General features: G+C 36.4%; 1 protein-coding gene across 1 annotated transcript; it reads right to left on the reverse strand.

Annotated features, from left to right (window-relative positions):
- Positions 1-17,106: 17,106 nt before the first annotated feature.
- PEX2 (peroxisomal biogenesis factor 2) lies at positions 17,107-18,021 on the reverse strand. Its single transcript, XM_009700267.1, has one exon. It carries the CDS (start codon positions 18,019-18,021, stop codon positions 17,107-17,109), a length of 915 nt encoding a protein of 304 aa, XP_009698569.1.
- Between the last annotated feature and the right edge of the window lie 828 nt (positions 18,022-18,849).

Raw genomic sequence — 18,849 nt, forward strand, 5'->3', positions numbered from 1 at the left:
TCTTCATTAACTTAATATATAATTTCCTATGGGAATTACTTTGTAGTAAAACTGATGTCTGGATATATTTTAGCTACTACATTTTCTTTGCCTAGAGAACCTATTAATTTAGCCAAGATGCAGCATTACCCTGGCATGAGCTGCCTTTGCTGAACCTACCTAGAATTTTACTTCACTTCTGATTTATATAATTAATTATATTTTGATCCAGATTTGTCTTAAAATCTTCATGAGGCAAGATTACTATGCCTGTAATTATCCAGATCAAATATCTCCCTTCCTTAAACATACGCAACATTTGTTTTCCTGCACCAAATGCACTATGAATCACAGTCTGATGGACTCCTCAAAAATACTTGCTACTAGATTATTTTTCTGTGAGGAAATACTGAGTTCAAGTATTAAAGCAAAACTTAAACAACACTTTTTGTGATCACGTGGAAAATAGATTTCAATAATCAGTGGAAAGTTATGAAATTGCATTTTGCTGACCTCTTTGGTTTGCAATGGGGAGCGTTTAACTAACTAACTAATTCATGAATATTTATCTGCTTTGAATATAGTCTATCAAATTTAAATGAGACAAAGTATTAAAGCTACAATTTGAAAGCTTAAAACTAGACAGGCTTATTTTTAACCTTAGGACAGCCTAGCATTTAAATAAGACCAATTGGAACTGGGAACGAATATGAACTCTTAATTTCATTAATCTCCTTACACTGTTATGCATTGTTATGAGTCACCAAACTATGCATAGCTTCTGAACAGCCTGACACTTTGCTTTGCATTCCATGTTGTATTTTAAGAAATACATATCACGTATCACTTGCTAATGGTTTCTGTGGGAGGAGATGAGTAATTAAGGACTTGTGAAATTGGGGCAGTGTAAGTTTTTATAACTGATAACATAAACTCACAGGATGGCTGCAGTTCAACAAAGGGCTTGGCTTGCACTGTTCTATAAATAAGCACAGGAAATTAGATTAAAATTTTAAAATTAGATTGCCAAGCTTTTCAAAAATGACCATAGGATCCATGGGTCTTGCTTTGAGTCCCCTGCTATGAAGGACTTTTCACAATCCTGATGTTTGACACCTTCTGAAATATTTCAGTTTTAGAAAGTCTTTTATTTGTCCAACCTAAAAATATATAATACATTTTTGAAGAGGATTTAGCTAAACTTGAAAAAAAAAAAAAACCGAAACAGAAGAAGCAGGACTACTCTTTCAATTGCATTGTTGGTTAGACATGTTATGTATAACAAATTACGGGATATAAATTTTCTTTAAAAAGGTGGATTACAGTTACTCAAGTGACTATTTTTTTTTAGTGTAAAGCATTTATTTGTAATACTGCTAGGCACAAACTGAGTCTTACAGTTCCTCCCTCTTCACTATTGCTTTGCAGTTTTATTTAGAAATTTAATGAATGTTTAAGTTTCATTGGTTTTCTTTCCTAAACATTAGAAGAACATGAGACAATGACACTTACAGTCTCAGAGAATTTATCTGGGATTTGTAAATAAACGACTCCTGTTTTCTGGGACTTAGATGCTGAGTTTCAAGCAGAGGAGGGAGGAATGAAGACATTTTTCCTCCTCCAGTGATGAAGAAGATGTCTGGTACCTGATAGCATCAGATGATCTACTCAATACAGCTGAGACACTAAGGCAGGCTTGTAACTATAGCTTATGACTCCGTTGTGAGATTCAGGGGTACTTCCCAAACCCCTTTGAAAGTTCAAGCCATGTTTTGATTTGTGCTGGAATAGAACCTGAGCACTCCACTCCATCTTACCACCATTTGGTTTCCAACAAAAGAAAACCAAAGTGTGAGGGTGAGAAGGACATTGGTGCAGATGATGGGGGCAACAGAGAAATTTTCAAAACACATTTTATCTTGACATCTAGACCACGTTTACTATGATCGATCAAATTTTTAGGAAAGTCTAGAAAATGCTTTATACTTTATTTTCTCTTTTGCAGAATGAGAGAGTTGGAAAGATCCTGGGCATGTACCTCTGTTGCATTTTTAGAGCAGAATGAAACAATAACACAAGAGAATGAAAATTTATTCCCCTTTTCTTAAGTTCTGAAGTCTCTTTTCACTCAGTACTATTTCATTGGTTTAGTTGTTTATGAAAGAGTAACAAATAGTCTTGAAGACAGAGAATGTCCTAATATGTGTTACATATGAACTTGACCATAAATTCAATGTTTGTAACGTAGTGGTAGGCAACAGTAAGACTGAAAAATAGTTGAATGTAAGGCACGATTTTTCTTTTGGTTTGAACCTTTCCTATTGTCTTCACTACTTCAAAAGTAGATCCTTATAGAACTTCTGTGCAGCATCTAAAAGCTTATCTAATACCTGCGTTTGACCATTGTGCAGAGAAAACAGCAACATGGACAAATAATTTCATGAAAGGGGAATTTTAAAATTCTTATAAAAAATATTGTCAACTGCATAAAAATGGAGATTGAATACGCCAGTCTCTATATCCTCCAGTCCTACTCAACAACCTTGAATTATCAGCCTGAGTAAGAGGATTTGGGACACTAGAGTAAAAAAATAAATGGACAATTATTGCAGTTGTCATTTGGAAATAGTTTAGATGAGCTATCAGGTGAGTATGGTTTTTACTGTTCCGGTGGTACAGATGGCAGGAACGAACAAGAAGATTAATAGAAGGGATGCTACCTCTACTTTGAAATTGCGCTTTCACTTCTAGCCCACCAGGTGAAATCCTAGGGAAACTGCGGAGGAAGTTTGTCACTAAGAATAAATTGTGGTCTGAACTGGCAATCCTTGGTAGATTCCTTCCTTTTCTTTCTTCTGTCCCTAATAGACAGATATACATTTACAAATGGCAGTACCAAAATTAAATGTCCAGACAGGACTCGGAATGGGTCTGTGGACTGTGTAACTCTGTTCTTTTTAAGAGTCTATGTAAAACTGTCTTGGTGGCACGGATAAGCCCACACAACTGCTCCTTCTGCCAGTCCTTCCATATCTCACAGACATCAAGTTATACGTCTTAGTTTTATGCATGAAATTCATGTAGTGTTTGGAGGATTAAATTAAATGCTATTTGAGATAACAGTTGAACACGATCAACAGCTTTGAAGGTGGGAGGGAAATGGCAGGCAAAGCCACATTTACTTTGACTATACTGTCTCGCTGCTCGGCTGAAGTGAAGGAAATGCAACTCCCAACATTGTTCAGAGAGAATCTGAATGCATTTGTGCGTATTTTGATGCAAGTGGAAATAAAGACATAGAGCAAATTCACTGTGTGGAGGAAGAACTGCACAACAACAAATCTTTGTCCTCAGCTATCGAACCTTAAAGTCAAAGTTCCTGTGTGTGTATGTATACACATTAACTCATCTAACAGTATATATATTGTGTGTTAGGCATATATACAGAAGTTTTCAATATGAAAAGTATTCTAAACTCTTCATGTAAAACCAGTTTTTTTTGCTATGTGATTGTCTGTACCGCAGTTCCAATCTATAAGGCAAATAAGTAAGAAAAATGATGTGTTAAAATTGCTAAAACAAGTATTATGCAAAATAGAAGATTTTTTTTCCCCCAGAATAGTAGATGACTCTTTTCTTCGACAGTATAGTAAGGTCTACATTCTCAAAGGGCTTTCTGGACTCAGATCCAGAAAGAATTGTATTATAAGTTAAAATGGAAGTATTTTTGCTGTTACTAAAAAAGATAGGTTGCAGTATATTTTCTTGTGTCACTTCTCAGAATTGAACATTAAGGTACAAGAATTTCTAATTTTTAATAAAATTTTACTGCCTGTGGTGAACCTCTCACAGAAAAAAATCATTTGGAAATGATGCAATTGAATATAATTTAGGTCCAGTAGATAAAGATGAACAAGAAAAACAGACAAATGCAGAACCTGTTACCTTCAATGATGCATTGCATGCCATCAGCTCTTATTGTTGAAAGACTTAGTTGCCATCGACATCTACAGAAGTTGATCTTTAGTATCTCTCAAGTGCTGAACTCCAAGAAGAGATACAGAATTAGCAATCAACAAAGATAAGAAGAAGAAATATGAATTGACAAAAAATTTCTGCCAACATAGTACTTCATTAACTTCTCAGTTGAAAATAAGGGATAACTTCCTCCCAGTAGAAAGCACAGTGATGAACCTAACACAGAAAATTAAGAAACAGATAATTAAAAGGGCAATCTAGGTGCTATAAATGCTTACATATTTGACTGATGCCCCCCCTGCAGCCTAATCTAGGGCTGGTGTTAGCTCCTCACAGGCATGTATTAGTTGAACTTCTAGGAGGTGGAAATCACAGAAATCAAATCCCTCACTTCTACCCATTGTTATATTAAAAAAATACGGATATAGGTAGGTGCATCTCTCACTACCTCTTTCCACGTTTGATGTATGACTCACGGCTCTCAATGCATCTGTGGAGATCCTGGTGCATGACTGCTGAAACAGGTCTTTCAGGAGACATAGGTAGCAGGATAGCTGATCTATAAATCGCAAGTTGTCTCAGGCACAAGATGGTCATCGGCACGCTCTTCTCTTCCAAGAGCTGTACTTTGGGGCGTGCATAGTATCAGAGTAACACATATCTCAGAAATTTGCCGTAGTAACGAAGCTACCGGTAGAAAGCAACATGCCTAAATATTTTGTGGGAGTTGTGGATCACTCTCTTCGACTTAGGTCCTGAAATATTTTCTTGAATACATTCTTACAGCCTGATCATTTCTGTTTAAGAACTAAACACATTTATCTTATTTCCTAATTAGTCTTTTTTGTGTGCGTGAAGTTTAAAAAAGTTCTCCCTTAAATGTTCCTAGGAAACTACTGATTTCTACATATCTGGTTTTTTCCCACTTATAATAGCTATGAAATTTAGCTGGTTACTGCTTTCCCAAGATTCCTAAGAAGAGCAAACTCTGCTACATATTTCAGCAAATAATTCACCTAAGGTGCAGGAAGAAAAAGAGTGCATTAAGTTATACAGAGCATTACCTTGTTTTTTCTTTTACACAATAGAAATGAATTAATTTTACTAGTTATTGGCTGATCACTCATGTTATATTTCTGGTCAGTTTGGATTCATTAGCTAAAATAAGGATTCAAGACCTGGTATTAAAGTAAATTAGAACACAAAAGACATAAGCAATCCCAGAACAATATCATACCATATAAGGATGAAATAATGATGCTATCGAAGTTCAAACAAACAAATATATTCCATCAGAGTTTGTAATTTCTATCAAGAAATAAACAAGTAATTTTTTCTTATTCACTTTTCTTTTGGGGAGGTGATAAAGGCACCATTCAAGAGAGGAATCTGTAGTGCCAGCCCTTTCCAATTTGCCAAGAAAAGTTTCTTCAGATCAAAAGTTAAAAGGTTGTTGGCATTGCTAATGGAGGCAACGGTAAACCTTGGAAGTAGAAACCATTTCCAAAATAGCGCTATCTCAGTCTTTTCCTTACACACAAGGTACACTTGCTGTTCTCAATTACAAGTTACCAAACCATTTTTTTCCTAATTTCACTGTTTCACTGGATAGTGGAAAACTATCAGTTGTACACTATGCTTCTTTTAAGATTTTTTGAATTTGAGCCAACTATTAAAATAACAACCTATTTTGCTTTTAAGTGAAGCACTATTTCAGGTTATGCTTTCACTGTGTAAATAGCTGTCATTTCAGCTAACATCACCAACAAGTTATTTTTCCTGCATTCCAATTGCTTTAGGCATGACTGTTTTCTCATTGCATGCAACTACACTTTCTTATTAGAAATAATACGTGCTGTATGTAGAAATAAATCTATGCATATAACACTTTATTAGAAGTATTTAAGTTAGAATTAGCTACGTGATGGCTTGGTAAAAAGAAATGTCTGGATTTATTATTTCTCAAGTAAAAGCACCATGAAATAGATTATGCTTTTGTGATGATTCCACATTAAAAATGGAATTACCAGTTTATTTCAAACTACCATTATTCCAAGAGCATTTTGTGATTCCTGTTCTGTTAGTATAGATGGTTTTTCCCTAGAAGACTTAAGAAGATTTGTATCTACGATAAGCTTTTGTTGTTACTAGTAGGAGGAGTGATCAGCAGCCAAACGCTGGACCAGCATCTCATTTCCTATCTTCTGCAAGTGTCTGCTAGCGTATAGGAAGCAATTTCTTCATAGCATTAAAATTATTTTACTTTGTTTGGAGGGACAGTCTTGTTGACTTGTTTCCTTGTCAAGACACTGACATGAATCAGTAAGAACACAAACCCTGCTATGCACATGAAGCCAAGGTGGTCATCACAGTGAGCTGTGTATCATACATCACCAATTACATCTAAATGTGAGAAAGGAGAGTCAATGTCCTGTAGTTGCAGGTTCTTAGCTACATAACATTCTTGGACTCTTGGTTCTCAGAACATAATGATCATAAATCTTGTCATGCTAGTGTTTTCAGGGCATAATACCTGTTTAAACTGTCATGACACAAATTAAATCAATGTGGTTATCGCAGTAGACACTGTTGGAGGATTCGGTTTAATAAATCTTAGGACTCTTCTGTTCAGGGTTTAATAAGTTAACTTTTCATTTAGGCTGAAGTTTCTTTACCATCAAGTTAATTTATTGCTTAGTTTTCTCTAATTTTAATGTGCTATATACACAGCATCTTCTCCAGTATCTCATCTTTAAATCAATTCATTTCTTCCAGAGCAACTGGCTCATCTTACCTTAGTTTCAGCAACATGCGTGCATGAGACTCTAATAGCTAAATAATTTCCTTTTTTGTTCTTTCTTTTTAGTCTTACTGGACTTCGATGCTGGAAACATTTTCTCTTGCTTCTCAGTATCTAGGGGCTTCTAATCAAGTTTATGAAACCGTTGTGTCCTTCAATTTTAACCGCACGTATTGGTTGGCTTTACCTGGAAGACTTTCAATTCTCATTGGCTTTTCAACATCTAAATTAAATGTTTCACCTGAAATTTGATAGAACATAGATGCTTTCAATACCTTTACTCATTATCTGTTAAGTATGTTCATTAATCAACATTTCCTATTTTAAATAAAAATGTATTATTCTGACAGTTGTGATTATGGTCTCCTAGCAACTTTCTCAAACCGGCCCGTTTCATTTCAATGGGTCTAAGACCAGAAAAGAATGAAGGTGGCCTTAATTCTGTATGTGGTTTAATCCTTTTCTCCATGGGGTATAACTTTAATTTATTAAAGGAGTTGATATCTGTAATTTCATTGGACTCACGATACAGTACATTCTACATGTCAGTGTAACCTATACCACAGAAAAAAAAAATCTTTTCCCACATATTCACTGGGAGTCTGCAGTTAGCAGGCTGATTGTTTTTCAGACAGAAAGCTCCAGCAAGACATCTTAAAGGAAAAACTTAATTCAATAGGATTTTTCAATACCTCAGTAAGAATCAACTTTTCTTCATTTTATGTGCCGCTCTCCTCAACTCCACGAGGCTGAATAAGGTAAATTTTCTTGTCCCCACTTGCCAAGTGCCTTCTCCTTTTTCAAGTCCTCTTTAAGCTTTTCTCTGAAATTACTTCCTCCTCTTTTTATTTCTGACCACATGTCTATAGCTTTTTTTTTCCCAGACCAGGTTTTTATGTCTCGTCGCAGCTTATTCTTACAAAAGTGTGTAAACTCTTCTCCTTAGGTGTCTGATCTTACAACCTCTTGCACCCTGGGTACAGCTGCACTGCTTTCAGAAGAACAGGCAAGTTTATAATGCTACAACAGTAGATCCTAAAAATAATAGTTATTAAACCACCATACTTAATAAACCACCATATTTTTATATATATATATATATTTATGTATGTATATACTTATATATGAAGAAATCCTTTCTTCCTGACTATCAGGGTACAATTTCTCATTCTTCACCACACTTGAATTTAGGACTGAACAGTCTTTGAGTTGATTGGCATTTACTCCATAGCTTCATCTTCCTGGATACACAAGGAAAGAATGACTAATGACAAGACTAGTTTTCATCCTTTCTATGTATACCGAAGCTATCAATTTAAGTATCTGAGCCTGTTCTTGAGTTTAGATTTGTTAGTCTTCCATATTGTTTACAACACAGCTAAATACAGACATACAGAATAATTCCATAGCTCTCTGAAGGGGTAAGAGACTGGATGTGTTCAGGGCTTCAGTACGGGCTCAAGTTTTTGTTTTTATAACCTGCAAAGAACAAATCCAGGTAGCTCGAGTGCACTGTCCTCTAGGAGGTATGCCAAATTCAGCTGTTCTTTGTTGTCACACAGTGAACGTCCTAGTCTTGTGTGGTTTGGTGCCAGAAATAAGGTTGGAAAGAGCGAGCTTAGGAGATAGTCATGCCTAAACCCAGTCTAGGCTTTGCCCTGGTGTACTTGCACAGCAAGAACTTGAATGCGCATGGGGGGGATGGTTTCTGTAGCACTGTTCTTAGCAAATCATATGGATTTTATCTTGGAAACATGGACACCAGCAGTCTGAGTTCTTTTGGTTATTTTAGCAGTCAGAGGAGGGAAACCACGCAGGGATTCTGCCCTGGAAAGGTGAACTGGAGAAGCAATAAGCAGAGAGCACTCGGGGGGTACTCACAGACCCTTCTGCAGAACCAGTGGTATCAAAGTTGGAGCTGATGCTCCTTTTAGGGATCCCTAACTTCCACTGACATCCATTTTCTGCGGCAGTTAGTATAAGAAGGCAGCATGCATTCTCTGTGTGTTTTTGTCTATTTTTGAGATCAGTTACCCTGCACAATCTGTGAGCTTAGTTGCAATACATGGGTAGTGTTTACCACATGAAATATATTTGAAACTACTCAGAAATTAATTCTCTGTGGTTGTTTCTAGATACACATATAAATATACTCAGCTGAGTCCAAGCATTCAAAGTCTTCTTGATTTGACGGATAGTGAGTTTACTAACATAGATGGGGACTGTGCCATGTAGCACTGACCATAGTAACAAAGAAACCAAATCCTAACAGGTTTGGTTTTCTAGTATAGACATGGTGTAGCGGTTAAATCTGGTGAAATCCTGAATCTGATCAGGTCAACAAAACTCAGTTGGATCCAGATTGTGCTGTTTTCTCAGTCTTTGAATAAAGTTTTCTCCTTTAGGACTTTCACCAATTTTTTCAGCGTGAAATTAAATACTATTTTTATGGATACAGATTCAAGATTGGATCTTGCTCTGTTATCAGTTCAGTGATTCACACACATTTGGAGAAATGTTCTCTCATCATGCTATGTTAAGAATAGTGGTGATGGAGAAAATAAAATGGCAAATAGAAGACTTACAGCAAAACTTAAAGCAGTATAAGCCAACATTTACTTGCTGACTTAATCTGTGTATTTTGCTACTATCTCTTCTTCTCTAAGGGCTAAATTCAACTGCATCTTGGAGTTACCAATGAAATTCATCCTCCCTACTGGAAAATAATTCTTCTTTCTGGCTCCTGCTGCTTGCTGGCTACTGTTCTGGTTTCTCTGCTTCAAACTTTCTCCATCTCTTTTCATTTTCACCTGAATATATTCTTTTCTTTGTCTCCTTTCCCTTCTCCAGCTATCAGAATTGAATTTTGTATCTACATAACTTAATGCAATGGAAATAAGAGTAGAGTGGATTCTATATGCTATACAGAATAGAATTAAACAAAATTGCATACACTTGTAAAAAGTAGCTTTTAAGTCCATCCTTTATTTCCAGCTCATTGGGATAAAACAGAATTGAATTAATAGTTAACTACTGGTTCTTACAAAAATAAATTCTAATTTAAAAACTTTTTGAAAAAGGCAAAAAAAAAAAAAGGTAAGCCTGTTAGACAATGAAAATTAGTGGCTGATAACTATGGGAAATTTGTGTATTTTGAAGTATTATAAAAGACGGGAAGAAGGGAAGGAAGGAACGAAGAAGGGAGGGAGGAAAGAAAAGAAGAAAGGCAGGAGAAATGAAAGAATGAAGGAAAGAAAGAGAGACACCTATGTAACCCAGTTACATTTTGTTTAACCTCAAAGGAAGATTTTTCTCTCCTGCAAGTTATTCACTTATGCACTTGCTACGGAATCAGCATTGTGGGTAAGTTGATAGCCTGTACAGGAAAGGAAAGAATGGCAAGCTGATTACTTTATGGTTATTTCACAAAACTGATGAGACAGCAAATGATATTCAATCCTATTAAAAAGACTAAGCACAGTCTTTTTCCCCCCGTTTTAAAAAAAATCCTACATTCCTTGAGCTGGGATTGGATGATATGATTCTACAATTCAGGGAGTCTGCAGAACATCTGCAACGAAATTGGTTTTCTGTGGAAAACTGATGAATCACTTACTGCCAATGACTGGAAGGAAAAGTACTTGTTTATGCCCTTCTGTAATGAATTTTTATGAGGTGAGGTTTGCTGTTTATAAAAAATATCCTTTCAGTTGCTGTAGATGTAAAATAATAGAATTCAGAATTTAGACCAACGCATTACTGAAAAGACAGAAGACAGTCACTAGCAGAATATTATCTGCTTACAAAATGCCAAAAAAGGGTTTTTACTTCCATAATAGAATTAAAAATCCCATCCATCCCCTAAGGTCTTACAAGTGAAAAAAGTAAGAGACAATATTAACACTGTTACCTTTGTTAACATATCTTAAAGTAAAATGAATACTTTTATCAAAAAAAAAAAAAAAAAGTGTATTCTGCTTCAAAAAGTAGATCTGAAACATAGTATAGAAGAAAACCGTGCTGGTGAGCAATTCCTCAAAAAGCAAGCACTGTCTCTTTGTAATCATGGACAACCAAGTACCTGCTTTTCCTTGCATGTCCCTTCACTAACAATTTTTTTAAGCAAGAGTTAAACTGACAGGTCGAGGGTAAGAACTGACCATTTGAATGTGAAAAATAACTTTTTATAATCAAATGTGTTTTAAGATAGTTGCATGCCTGCAAATTAACTAGTGGAGCTAGTTTTGACAATTTAACTGAAATAATTGTTTTATTCTTACATTGAGGGATGGGAACAGGAGTTGAGTTTGATTGCTATGATCTTCTCATTTCTTTCAGTATCTTGAGATATTTCAGTAGAAGATGTCACTGCTTGAATGTGATTTCTTTTTGAATCCTGCCAAATATCTCCAGGAATAGCTGTAGGTGATTGGAAACGTGCAGATGTATATTTTTAATGACTAATGCATTTTGCATTTCTTTAGCAAAAGCTGTTTTGCTATTTGAAAAACTTGAAGTGCTATTTTCTTCATACTTCTTATCTCCTTGTCCTGACATCTATATTGGTTATGCAAGTACTGCTAATGTACCAGTCTGTCTTAGATCATATTTAGAAGTATATTTTTATGAAGATGAGTTTTCGTGGCACTAAGCAATGGCACAACGAGCCATCTGCATTCCTTTGTGTCTTGCCACACATCTACCACCTCTGAAATTGTTACACAGTGCCTGCCATTGCTGCCATCAGTCACAGGGATTGTGAAAAAGGTGAAACTGAGAAGGCGTGCTGCGGGTCCATCTATACCTTCTGCAATGGCCAGGTTTGCTTAAACCTGGAGACAGTTGGCCAAGTACAACTTAACTCTTACCCTGTTTTCCACAGTGCATGTAATAGAAGCCGTGCCACTTGGCTAATTGCCCAGCTCATGCTTGCATTTGCAGCACGTTCTGGCCCAAGCACTGCTTTTGGAGAAGAAACACTGCTCATGACATGGGACCATTCTGTCCTCTGAATATGGAATGAACAACAGTGAGCGTGAAGCTTTTGCATGGAAAAGGTCTTCTTCAAAATCCTCATGCTGCTTTCCCTGAAGCCACGGTCCTCTAGAGCTCCGATTCCTCTGTCCAACACCACCCATTGTCTCTAGTCTGGCCCTATTCTGATCCTTTGGGTTAATATGGAACAAATCAGGGATGAGTTAGGGTCACAGTCACAGAGATGTTAGAGCCTGACGTGAAAACTATCCTGAAGTGGTGGCAATTACTTGCTCTCCGAATCTATCTTTGAACCATGTGACTTTATTATGTGGGGCAGTCCGTGGGATCCACAATCTTTGGTAGGAGCCTACATCAACAGAGGCTGGAATTAGGAGTCATCAGTAAGTATTGTGCTCATGCCATACAGGCTTTTGCTAATTACAGAGACTGTTTTGTGGATATTATAACTGGCTATGGTAGTCAACAATTCTGCCCACATCTCCTACCTGAAATGGGTCTGCATTCTGTGTGAACAGTTAGCTCGAGCAGAACTAGAAAACCGCCGGTGTGCTCCAGAGAATGGAAAAGATCTGCTTGGTCTTAGTAGATGCCCTACAAGAATCTCTGTGCATGTTTGCATACTCATCTGGTCCCAGTGTCCTGGTCTGAGAGGGATCCCCACCCAGAATGCCCTTTGCCTGAATGCCATCTATTTGGTCACCTTGCCAGGCTAGCATCAGATCCTGCCTCGGAAATGACCTCCTCTGGAATGGTGGAAACTATTAAGACTGCAGTAACAATTTAGGTGGATGTTTTGATGGTGACAACATGGAAAACCCTCTTGGGAGGGTGAAGGCAGGCAGCTGTAATCGACCAATTCTACAAAGAGTTTTTCCTGGGAATGCACAAGGGGTTGACATTCAAAAGGCAGCAAGCATCATTTCGAAACCGCTCCCTCATATTTTGGTTGTATACGCTGTGACTTGCAGTAGCCCAGGCTACATATTTTTGTTATTAGAAGTAAATGCCCACCAGTTTTAAGACCTATCATGACAGTAACCATATGATCCTATCCTGGGTGTCCAGTCATGCCACAATATTCTTAGTATAAGCCAAGTCAGCTTCCTAGCAAATACATAGCTAAGTGTAACACTTGACAATTTACTGCTATGACCAGTCTGTTCAAAAGGAGAATTATTAAAAATATAATTCGCTTTGGAACCTAAAATTGAAGAAACTTTTAAAGTGAACTGTAACTATAAACTAGTTTCCCACTTTGCGTTTTACTCTCATAAATACTAAAGTATGAAATCACCTGACAGTCAAACCATTGAATAAGCATAACTAACCTCCCACGGGAAAAAAAAAAAAAAAAAAAAAAGAGTATCTTAGGAGAAAGACAAACTTCAGAACCACCTGTTAAGAAGTATCTTTTATTTGTCAACTTGGTTTTCATAAGAATGATACAATCCCAGATAACAATCGTAGGAATATTCTCAAATGAGGATTTTCATTGGATTGCATTTAGGAAATACATTTCTTTCATCTTTCTTAACATCCTCTTTTCACCACTTTGTTCAGATCATCCTCACCCGTCACATCTCACACTTATGGAAAAATAAAGAAATATTTCCAGGTAACGCAGAAATCAGATACTATCACTGTCATTTCTTTTACAGAATATTGAAACTCCTGCTTTTAAGTCTCCCATAACATTACTTAAACAAGACATCTCTTAAAACATATAGAGTAGATGGAGTGGTGGTGGTTTGTGGAAGCGAGGTATCAGCATTCTCTGACTCCTCTCACCTAAATGCCTCCAAAATCACACCTTGTGACAACCAGTAACTCTCATTCAAATGAAGATATGAAAAGTTTTCTAATATGCTTATTAATATTAGTCTGTTACAGTTACAGCTTCATTTTTTAATTTCTGATACAATGAAAACGTTCACGTAGCATACAAAGACACACAACAGAGCACAAATAAAACTGTTAATACAGGGCTGTAACTCCTATCCAAGACTGAATAAAAGTTCTGGTCCTTTAGCTTTCTTAAATTCTAGGCATTTATCCTTTTCACTGATGCATATATGACTGCTCAGAAGTACATTCTCATGGCAGCTGAACACTAAAAACCTGTTGTTTAGAGAAAATGACTGCAGAGATGAACATTCCAAAATAAATTTGATTCCCTCTACTGCAGGAAGCATCACCGGATGTATCTTAGTCCTTTGTTACACTAGAGTTTTAACCCAAAAATATAATGCTCATGAGGTCAACTTATCAATGCAATTAGTATGAAAAATTAATTATCCTTTGATTAGTCTACAAATTATCTAATGTTTTTCTGTAATATCTTCAAGTAAGACTTTTCTGCAGTTTATGTATCAGAAGATGCAACAAAACAGAATTACAATATGAAAAAAAGTGTATCTTTAATTTTACAGTGCTATAAGGAAGCTGCTGAGTATTGACTTTGAAGTCCTAAAAAGCTAACCTGGTAGCAAGTAGTTTTTCAATATGCAAGTGGAAACCTTGGTCTCAGCAATTTTAGTTGCGGTTACAACTGAGCAAAGGTTTCACCACATAGTAGATTTAAAAAAACAAACAAAAAAATCTGAATCTCACAAAAGGAACCACTCCCTTCCCAAGCTGTCTATTTCTGCGAGATGCATACTACCTGCTTACTTGCATGGAAAGTAAAAGACTTAAAGCAACACCGTAGGATCTAGGATCTTGGGGTAATTCAAACTGTTTATTTACATCATAACACATAGACTTCACAAACTTGGTCAGTGCTACGGGCTACAAACCTAACACAGTGATGATGAGGTACTGCAGCAGTAGGCCCATGTTCTGGTGTAATAAACCATCATAAGTTAAGTATCAAAAGTTCAATTCCAGAAGAAAAACAGGGAAGCCAAGTGCAATATAGCACAGCCAGCAGAGAATAGCTGTACAACAGAGGTACAAAACTTCTGGAATCAGATTTTGGACTGATACTGTAGGAGGGACGAAAAACACAGTATATATTTTACTAGGATTTCATGTGCATGAAGCTGCAAGAGACAAAACAAACCTTATGAAATTCACACAGCTTAGGTAAATCAAACAGCAGGACACAGAGAGAGGTGGAATGAAAAAGGAAGAGAACATTCTTTAAATATTCAAGAAAAAGAAACATTTCTAAATAGGAAAGAAGTTAACTCCTACATAAGAAGAACATGACACCTAACAGAGTCCAATATAGAAAATCCATGCTCTTTTGACACAATACTGTAGTGTGACCTCTGATGGAATGAAGAGTCCACAGGAAACAAAGGTCTGCTACTATGATTGTAAACTATGAACACCAGATTTTGGATGTCTACAAATCTTAACAAGGACAGTTAAAGAGAGAAGTCACAGAAATGCTGATGATCCTTTCTGGAGACATCAGATCACCTCAACGTCAGGCTTGCTAATACATTTCTTTGGGAAGAGGTATTAAGTGATGTGGAGGGACAATTCATACTGAATCACTCTGGGACCAGTAAGTGACTCCAGGCTATTCTCCAACAGACTGGCCAGTTTTGATACTTCTAATAAAGACAGATTTGTACCTGCTGGTTCAAATGGCAATGGCGAATAACAGAAGTTTGGCAGGCTGCTGATATACCCATTTGATGGCAAATAATATACTGCAGCACAGTATCTGGAAGCAGTTGCTCTGAAGTCTCGGTTGACTCACAAAACAGTGGCAGAATTAATAAAGTTTTGGGCTGCCCAAAGATACTTACAAACCCGCTAACTATATTTAATTGCATCAGATGAAAGCGCTGTGTGTCACTAAAGATCAAAACCTAGAATTTAAGATCTTCAAACAAATAGGCTGGTGGGTTGTTTTAATCAGACACTGAAGAACGTAATAAACCATTTCATAAAAGTAGATCAAAGATATTGCATCAGTTGTTACCATACTATTTTTGGGACTGACTATTGATGATAGCCAAACAAGAACACAGCCACCATAAAGTGATTTACTCAATTTAACTGTCTAAGTTTTTGAGAATTTAAGAGCCAAAAAAGGATGCAATGTATTTTTGTGCATTCTCGTTAAGACTTCCTATTTTAAAAGGACCGCAATTTTTAAAAAAACCTAATAAATCTTATAAAACCAGGTCAGAGAATAAATGGATAAAGTGTTAGAACAAGGAATAACAAAAACACTGCAAAGACAACAGAGAAAGCAAATAGTAATAGTGGAAACCAGGAAGAGTTACCTATTTTTTTTAATACATCTACATGCACATAACTGTGTTTGATCTCTTTTCTGTGTGGTAGTGAGCTATTAGCAAGGTTTGGCACCCACCTTGACCACACCAAAAAAATAGAAGAGTGGTAAGTCCCAAAGACAGCATCATCTTTTGAGTAAACAGTTTTCTCCAGTGCCTCTGACTCAGAATAATGGAGGTTACCTTGGGCAGCTGCCACATTGCAATGGATGATGGACTACGTCCCTCAGCTTTACAAGTAAGAAGTGGGAGGTGGTCATATATGCGTCCCTGAAGATCACAGACATAGAGCTGACCGAGAAAATTAGTTCAGTCATCTCATGAAGTTCTAGAGAAGGTGCACCATATTTGCACAGGAAGTGTTTGTAACTCTTGTAGTCACATGTTAACTACGGAGTATCTATCTGGCCTACCAGATAGATCACTTAAAGCTTATGGTCTATTGATAAGGAAGCAATTCTGAGATAGAGAAAGAGTATGTCCTGTTATCGTGGCTGAATATGATGAAAACTATTAATAATCTGCTGAGATGACAATTCATCTTACATCTTTCCTTTCTGCAGTGGAATATCACAGGGAGAATTAAAATTTAAAATATTCAGATTTAAAATTATTCTTCAGGCATGACAAGGACGATTTTCCCACTAAATCCATCTACTAGCTAAGCTGGTAATAGTAGGAGCTTTTACAACAAGCTTGAGAAAACCCCACAAAATGTGTAAAAGCTTACTGGGCATCTTCTCTGTCTTTGAAGGAAATATATATAGCATGCAGTCAGAAAGTGGCAGGCTGACAGACTCTACAGATCTAAGAAGGAATGACTTGACAACATAGGGGTACCAAACTGGGATCAAGTAGTCTGAGAGAGTAGAAGAGCTGGTGAACTCCTTTCTTTTATTTTCTTTTCTTCAGAGAGGCAAGTCGGTTCTGCTACTCAGTAAAAAAACCTAAGACGAGTAAAGATGTATGTTACAACAAATTACAGAGTCTTCAAAACCATCTTTAAGCTGTCTGTTTACAACAGTTTCTGAATTTTTCCATTAGTCTCTTCAACATAGCACATCATGTACAGTATAAAAACAAATCAACCTCATATCAGGTATGCAATTCTGTCATTTCAATTTTATAATTCAGCGGCTGAAGACTGTGTACCTCTGAGCCACATTTAGGGCATGTAAAATACATATCAAATAAATAGTTACTTTTAATACAGTAGTAACAAAAAACATGTGAACAGCCTATGGTATGAGGCATGGTAGGCCACTCTCCACATAGTGAACACTCCTTGCAGTGAGCTGCTAATGTGTTTTCACTATTGGAAAGACCTGCAATAGGCAAACACCAAGAAGAAATTTTAAGTTTCAGTTTCTGTATGTTAATAAGTGGTAGCAGATAGATCAGAAATTCAGCAAAGCCATGCCATAAGAGCTCCCTGTTCATATATTCAAATCCTACCTGACGAACACCTTGTGGTTTGCAAAAAACAGACCTAATTCCTAGAATCCGTTCTGTAAGCGTTGCAAATGCTCCTTTCTGAAGAAAAATCAGAAAATTTAGAAGCCCACAAAGTTTAAGAAGTCCAGCTCCAAAGTTAATATAACTCTTAATTTTGCAGAAAGATTGCTGTTGACGATTGCTAAATAAATCATAACATCTTTCTTCCAACCATCTTCCACCAACAGTGAAAATCAGGTACCATAACTTCTGGTGTTTGCTCAGAGGCTGGTATTTCTCTGTCTGAGATAAGTTATTCTTGTACTGAATATTCAGAATAGCCTGTCCCACAGTTGCATTCTTGGAATAGATAGTGAACCTCCATAATACAAGCCATAAAAACGCTTTGACTTCTGGTTCAAAATGAGCCAACACCCCTGGTTTAAATCCATGAAAACAGCTGGTAAACTGGGACCACACTAGTTGTTCCAGGGCTTTGTTTAGTTCAAGAGCATCAAGTTGACTTATTCTGAGCACAGGATTCACACTCTTCTCATTTCCAATGCTGGAGGACATTTCTTCACAAAAAAAATTTCTAGGAATAAACACAAATAGATTTCAGTATAATGGAGCATTTCCTATTTTTATTCTTATTAAAGATAACAAATTTGTAATATACCAGCAGTAAACAACAAAGAACAAAAAAGTTTCTACAGATTACTATATTGATATGCTATTAATATGCAACAGGTCCTTTCAGGAAGTTTTACATTAACAGTATAAAATTTCATCTCACAAGATGCTATATTGGACTATTTCTCACAAACAGTAACATTTGCATTTGGTTACAGAGAAGTGTTTAATACCTTGCAGATATTTAGAAAACTCCACAGATTTAATATTTCACTGTATAAATGAAAAAAAAAAATAAAAATTGCTGGCCATAACTGTAATATTAAATTGGACCTTAAAACAGAAGATCAGAAACAAGAACTGCAAAACTATATGGTGTTTTACAGAGAAACAGGGAAAATGAACATACTAACTAAAATCTAGAAGAGAACAGTAGGGTGGATAGAAAATACTCCCATACGAATACTTCAGTAGCTGCAGTTGAAAGTAAAATCTTAGAAATACTAACAAATTTAAGGATTACGTACAGAAAGATATGAAAGAAAATTAAGGTGGGAATGATAAAACTTGCTAAACAAAGGCAGTGATTTGTTTAGTTTAGAGAAGAATCATTATATGAGATGAAAGAAATATTCAGTATTCAGACATAAATTATCATACAGTACATCAGTGAAGCCTGCATATATAGCCTGCATATATTTTCTAGGAGAAGTGGACAGGTGCAGGATTGTGCTACTTGTCATATAACAAATTTCCTGGCAAGATGATTAA

This window comes from Cariama cristata, unplaced genomic scaffold (genome assembly GCF_000690535.1).
Source record: "Cariama cristata isolate BGI_N322 unplaced genomic scaffold, ASM69053v1 scaffold2925, whole genome shotgun sequence".
Lineage (NCBI taxonomy): Eukaryota > Metazoa > Chordata > Aves > Cariamiformes > Cariamidae > Cariama > Cariama cristata.